This window comes from Thamnophis elegans, chromosome 7 (genome assembly GCF_009769535.1).
Source record: "Thamnophis elegans isolate rThaEle1 chromosome 7, rThaEle1.pri, whole genome shotgun sequence".
In the NCBI taxonomy this organism is placed as follows: Eukaryota; Metazoa; Chordata; class Lepidosauria; order Squamata; family Colubridae; genus Thamnophis; species Thamnophis elegans.
The window spans coordinates 84,712,872-84,719,978 of NC_045547.1; the positions used below are offsets into that span (position 1 = coordinate 84,712,872).

General features: G+C 43.4%; 1 protein-coding gene across 1 annotated transcript in view; it reads left to right on the forward strand.

Moving 5' to 3' along the window:
* Positions 1–2,979, forward strand: part of KIAA1324L (KIAA1324 like) — a 61,846-nt gene extending 58,867 nt beyond the window's left edge. Inside the window, exons 21-22 of the mRNA XM_032220547.1 lie at positions 811–976; positions 2,669–2,979. Coding sequence (XP_032076438.1) covers positions 811–976; positions 2,669–2,728 — 226 coding nt within the window. The 3' untranslated portion in view covers positions 2,729–2,979. The remainder of the gene's footprint in view (positions 1–810; positions 977–2,668) is intronic.
* Positions 2,980–7,107: the final 4,128 nt, after the last annotated feature.

Below are 7,107 nucleotides of genomic sequence, written 5' to 3' on the forward strand. Positions count from 1 at the left end.
TATATATATATATATATATATATATATATAGATAGATAGATAGATAGATAGATAGATAGATAGATAGATAGATAGATAGATAGATAGATATAGATATAGATATAGATATAGATATAGATATAGATATAGATATAGATATATATGGATAGATAGATAGATAGATATAGATATATATAGATATAGATATATAGATATAGATATATAGAGATAGATAGATAGATAGATAGATAGATAGATATAGAGAGAGGGAGAGATAGATATAGAGAGAGGGAGGGAGGGAGAGATAGATATAGATAGATATAGATAGAATAGATAAGATAGATAGATAGATAGATAGATAGATAGATAGATAGATAGATAGATAGATAAATAAATAGATAGATAGATAGATAGATAGATAGATAGATAAGCAGAAAGAAAGAAAGCAAGAAAGAAGTAAGGAAAGAAAGAAAGAAAGAAAGAAAGATAGATAGATAGATAGATAGATAGATAGATAGATAGATAGATAGATAGATAGATAATACGTTCTATTTTAACTTTAGGAAGAGATAATAAAGATCCTTTATTGTTTAGTGAAAAAAAAAAATTAAGAAAATGAAACAAAAACTAGCCATTTCTACGACGACAAACCTATTTAATCGGTAAAACCCCAAATCAAAGTTTCAGGGTTTTTTTTCCCCACCTCAAGCAAAAAGTCCAGAAACGGTTTCCAAGCAGAAACAAAAGGAATTGTGGGTGTTGTTGTTTTTTTTTAAATCAAAGCAGTCGGTTTAGCCACAACGTTTCCTTTGTCTGTATTGGTTCCCACAGATTGGAATATAAATACTCCAAACTGGTGATGACGGCCAATTCCAGAGAGTGTGAGCTGCCTGCGGCCGACAGCTGTGCTATCATGGAAGGAGAAGACAACGAAGAGGAAATTGTGTATTCGAATAAACAGTCCTTGCTGGGAAAGCTCAGGTCCCTGGCCACCAAGGTTTCTTTTCTTTAAAAAAAAAAGCTTTTGTTTTTATTCTCTTATATATAGCTGCAGGTATACATTCACATACAAGTTATTATTCTTACTTCTCTTTATCACTTATATATTTGTTTTTCCCATATAAAACATTCTGGGTTGCTTTGCTTACCATCCCATACACCTATTTTGTATTATCACCACCCTATTTTTATCTTTCCTCTTCACCCTCCCTCCCTTCTCTCCTTCCTTCCTTCCTCCTCTCCTTTCCCTGTCCTTCCTCCCTTGCCTTTCCCTTACTCCTCTCTTCTTTTTCCTCCTCCTGCCCTCTCTCCTTCTCTTTCTCTCCCTTCCCTCCGTCCTCTCCTTTCCTCTTTCTTCCTTCTCTCCCTTCCTCTCTCCTCCTCCTGCCCTCTCTCCTTCTCTTTCTCTCCCTTCCCTCCTTCCTCTCCTTTCCTCTTTCTTCCTTCTTTCTTCCTTCTCTCCCTTCCTCTCTTCTCTTTCTCTCCCTTCCCTCCTTCCTCTCCTTTCCTCTTTCTTCCTTCTCTCCCTTCCTCTCTTCTCCTCCTGCCCTCTCTCCTCCTCTTTCTCTCCCTTCCCTCCTTCCTCTCCTTTCCTCTTTCTGCCTTCTCTCCCCTTTCCTGGGAGAGAGAATTTCTGACTGCAGAATTAAACAAGTTAGTGGGAAATGCGGCTGAATTGCCAACACGGATAGTCCTTCTCTTACAATATTTGTTTAGTGACTGTTCGAAGTGGCAACAGCAGCTAAAAATGTGCCTTTACGACTGGTTCTCACCCTTACGACTGTCGCTATTGATTGGGGCCTTCTCTGTTGGCTTCCCACAAGCAAAGTCAATCGGGAAAGTAGGATTTGCTTAACGACCATATTGATTCACTGAGTATTGATGGCAAAAAGATGATAAAATATGTCGTGATTCACTCAGCTGCCATCTCACTTAGCAATGGAAATTCCAGTCTCAATTGTGGCCGCTTGTACAGAATATTTCATAAATATGACTGGTTATTGCACAGTGCCAATTTTGTGGGAAAACGTCCTCCATGCTCTTTTATTATTATTCCTTACGGTTCAAATCTTGTCTCCCCTTCTTGTGATTTTTCCCTCTTTTTCATTGGTTATTTTCCCCCTATTTAATTCGAGGACGATGGAACTGTTCCTTCCTGTAAAACCATCGTGTCTCCATCCCTCTAAACTCCAAAGCAGCTTCCAGAAAATCTTTGGAAAGCTATTTCACACTTAGACAATTAAGCATATTCAAAACGGAACCTTTTAACAAGAAATGAGTGAGCGGAATAAAAAGTTGTGCTTGAAAGATAATTCTCCTCCCACCCCACATACATATATTACATGTATGTATTACACACATGTACTATGTAGAAACTCAGTCCTTGCACACAGATGGACACACACACACACACACACACACATATGTGAGATCAGATATTTTTGTTGTATTTCCCCTATTATTAAGTGAGGACCCAGATTGTTGGGGGTCAAGGGGCTGATTCTGTAAACCACTCAGAGGGGGCTGTAAAAGCACTGTGAAGCGGCCTATCAGTCTAAGGGCTATTGCCATTTTGTCGTCTTGTTGGAACGAGGCTTTTTGTAGTACACTACATTTAGGAGATGCCCTTTGCTCAGTTCTGCTGCCCGGATCAGTGGCCTCCTCAAAACTTCTTTCTTTTCTGACCTAGGAAAAAGAAGACCGCTTCGAATCTGTCCAGCTGAAATCCTCCAGATCTCAAAATATATGACGGTTCGGTTCTGCCCGTCGAGCCCAATTTCCATTTCCAGGGGACCAATGCTTCAAACTCGTGCTGGACCACATCGGAGGGACTGGCTTCCTGCGTGAGAAACGTTGAGCGATGGACACAGAAAGCAACAGAGAAAGAGAAGAAGAAGAAGAGGAAGGAGAAAAGGAGACACTGCCTTATCGCGAGACTCAGTTGCCAAAAGCAAAGCCAGCCCTTGGCACCCCACATCTGGCTCAACTCAGGGAAGGAGGAACAATGGATGGGTTGGCTCAGAGGCAGAAAATCTGCATGGCGTTTCCTTAAAATATACAGTAGCAAGGAATTTGAGAAACGGACAGTTTTTCTGCCCTCCCTGCTCCCTGGGTTCCCATCCTCCGTTCCAGATGTTGCTTCACTCTGCCCTGGGAGAGAAGGTCCTACCTGACGCCAGGTAGACGCCAACCTGCGCATTGCTCTGGCATGGCCAATGCTGCTTCTCGCTATCCCTCAAGTTCCCTGCTGTCGCCCACATGAAACTACTTGAGTCTTAGAAGGTGGCCAGGCTCCCCCCCCTGGATGAGCTGTGGCTCGCCACGTTGAGTTTTCCGTCTTGACATGGAAACATCCATCGATGCTTGGAACCGAAGAATGGTTCCGGTTTCGGCTTTGGAAAAGAGGGTGCTTGGCCTAGGAAGCAGCGGTGGGGTCTTGGTGAGGATTGGAAATCTAGTTTCTCTCCAGCAGAAGCAGCTTCTCCTAGTTGCAGGTACGCCCAGGAGGTGGACCACACTCAAGGACAACAATGTCACTCTCTACATGGGTATCCAGAAGGGCACACCTTACTCCTCCGTCTTCGGTGGGACTTATTCCCTAACAAGAATGGCCAGAGAGTTGGTGCAGTTCACACTCACACCTAAACCCATTGGCTTTACACAGCCCTTTTCTTACGGGGGGTCCCTTTCCCTGTGCTTACACCTTCATCCTTCCCATGCACACTCTTCCCAAGGGTGAAGGGTATGAAACATGGGACTGTTAAGGTCCTGGGTTTGTTCATGAGGAATTAGCTGCCTTTTAAAGCACCGATGCCCCAGGGCTACTGAATGTTCCACGTTCCCCTGAAAAGTTTGAATGCTTAAGGGTCTCTATACGTTTTTTGGATCTATGCACACATTTTTTTAGAGCTAGAGGGAAATAATCAGTGCAAATTGGGCTTTAAAAAAAGCGATAAAATCTTACTGTCAGGGTTCCAAATAGCATCCAAAATTAAGGCAAAGGATTCCTCAAAGTTCCAATTTATGAAGAGAGCCATGTTGGCACATCTGGGAAATTCCGAATCTGAAAGCTTCCCGGTTTTCCCCACCCAGTTGAAACTTTAAGATCTTTCCCCCCCCACACCCACAAGTCCATCCCATGGTCCAATCTCCCACTGCCACAAAGACAGATTCCTCCCATCCAGTTCTGGTCAAGTGCAAAGACAAAGGATGACCTTGGCTTTCTAGAAAGAATGTTGTTATGGCTACATAGCATCTAACTCCATACAATCCCCTTCCTATTTTCCCACCATACAAAAGGCATAGCAGAAGAATAGAAAGCATGGCAGGCCAAAGACCCCAAAGAAAATATGGCTGTAGGCTTCTTCTGGGGGTGCCCTTCCTGTTGCAACAGAAGAAATATTCAAGGAGGAGAGAGGCAGAAATGGGGTATAAAAGCCGAGAGGCTGAAAGAGGAGGACAGAAAGATGAACTCATGGATCATCAAAGCTTTTCCCGTGTAAGATTGAGATTGTCTTGGCAACGTTTCAGCGAGGTCTTCTCACTCACCATCCTCAGTCTGGGTTTTGGGCACCTCCGGTCACGTTTTAAGCCCAAAATACCAGCCTGAAGATGGCGAGTGAGAAGACCTCGCTGAAACATTGCCAAGACAATCTCAATCTTACACGGGAAAAGACCCGAATACAACAAGACCAGCGTGTGTGTGTGTGTGTGATTGTGTGTGTGTTTATAAACAGGTGTGTAATACAAAGCACTGAAGAAAAATGAAGTGGGGGTACTGTAGTGAGGGTGGTTTTTTTAAAAGAAAAAAGAAAAGCCATTCATCTGCTGTGGTTTACGGTGGACGTTTGATGAATCGTCCTTTTGCTGAATGAAAACCTAAATCTGAATCTCTCTGCATTCTGAATAATTATCCCAGGCTCCCAATACTGGATTCTGAAGATTTATTCATCGTTCATAGGGAAGAAATGTGCTGCATGCAGTGGCAGAATATAAGGGTTTTCTCTTTCTTTCTGTGTGTGTGTGTGTGTGTGTGTGTGTGTCACAGAAATTCAGAGAGCGTTTGCAACTCCTCAATGTTAAAATTGTGTTGTGCCTCCCCTGACAAACACAGGCGCACAAAAGATGCAACCCCCAGCACATTTTCTTTACATCTTTGAATGCTTGAACAAAAGAATCTTGAGCGTTTTTACTCAGAAGTAGAAGTTGCAAGGGGTTTCAGTGAGATTTACTCCGTGGTCGCTGTGCATTGGATAAATAATTATAAAGCCCCCCTCCCCTTTTTTTTGTATATTTGGTGAGCTTTTGTTTATAACGTTTTCTTTATTTATTTGCTGTAACAGTTTGCGAATCCTCGACTTGCGACCACAAGTGACCCCAAAATTTCCTTTGCTAAGAGAGAGAGAGAGACAGTTCACTGAGTTTTGCCCTAATTTACGACCTTTCTGGCCGATGTTGTTAAGCGAATCACTGCAGTTGTTAAGTGAGTAGCACGGTTGTTAAGTGAATCTGGTTTCCCCCTTGACTTTCCCCGTCAGAAGGTCGCAAAAGGTGACCCCAGGAAATTGCAACCGTCATAACTATGAGTCGGTTTCCAAGAGTCTGAATTTTGCGTGTGAAAAATGTCACTTTTCCCCCAATGCTGTTGTAACTTCAAATGGCCACTAAACAAACTGTTGTAAGTCAAGGACTAGCATTGCTCTTTACTTGACAGGCATTGTGGTATTATTATTATTATTTATCTTTAGAACGTCTAAGGCAGTGTTTTTCAACCTTGGCAACTTGAAGATGTCTGGACTTCAACTCCCAGAATTCCCCAGCCAGCATTCGCTGGCTGGGGAATTCTGGGAGTTGAAGTCCAGACATCTTCAAGTTGCCAAGGTTGAAAAACACTGGTCTAAGGGACATCCTCCTTGGTTTAAGCCAGAGGTCCCCAAACTTGGCAACTTTAAGATGGGTGGACGTCAACTGTTGAAGTCCACAAGTTTTAAAGTTGCCAAGTTTGGGGACTCCTGGTTTAAACAGTAGAAGCCGGCCTTTTGGTTGCGTTGCTAAAATGAGCATGGGGTATTTTGAAAGTGTGGGGCCCAAGCGCTTAGAAGGCTTCCTACTTCCACATTTCTTCAAGGATTCAAGAGATGCTCGAGGAGCGGCTGAAGATGAGGGCTTTCCTCTGAAAGGGACGGAAGCCCAGTTGTGCTTCTAGGGAACACAAACGGCATGGAAAGGAGCACTTCCTCCTCATGCTCCGGTTTTGCCACGGTGTGGGAAGAGTGTGAGGAAGCTGCCAACTCAGGAAAGATTGTTTTAAAACAAAGAAACAGAAGAACAAAAGCCCTGTGTCAGGGTTCCAAATAGCACCCAAAATTAAATCAGAGTCCCAGGCAAAGGATTCCTCAAAGTTCCAATTTATGAAGAGAGCCACGTTGGCACATCTGGGAAAACCCGAATCTGAAAGCTTCCCGGTTACCCCCCTCCCCAGTTGAAAGTCCAAGATCCTGCCCCCCAAACCCACCAATCCATCCCATGGTCCAATCTCCCACTGCCACACTGGAAGATTCCTCCCATCCAGTTCCAGCCAGGTGCAGAGGTGCAGAGACAAAGGATGACCTTTGCTTTCTAGAAAGAATGTTGTTATGGCTACATAGCATCTAACTCCCCACTCAATTTTCCCACCATAGAAAATGCATAGCAGAATAATAGAAGCAGGCCAAAGATCCAAAAGAAAAGATGGCCTCACACCTTGGCTGTCTCATAACCAATTCGGTAGAAGAACCGGCCAGGCTTTCGGGAAGAACGTCGTTCTCCTTTAAAAGCAACATCCTCAAAACAGTTGTTGCTTTAACAAACCCATTTGGGGGGGGATCACATGAGTCTTTAAAGCAGCCACATCACTTTTTTTCAGGAACTCCCATGGCTGCAACCCCCTAGCCTGTCTTAATCGGTTTTGAAGCGTGCCTCCTGGGACCACCGTTCCCCCCCACCCCATACCTGGTTTCTAAGATGCTCAGATTAGTATGTGGCACCACAGAGAGAAACTCAACCGAAGAAGCTCCTGGGATGAGAAGCGAAATGTTTATCAAAGAAAAACAACAACAAGAACTTCAAGAAAATCCAGTTGCCATTTGG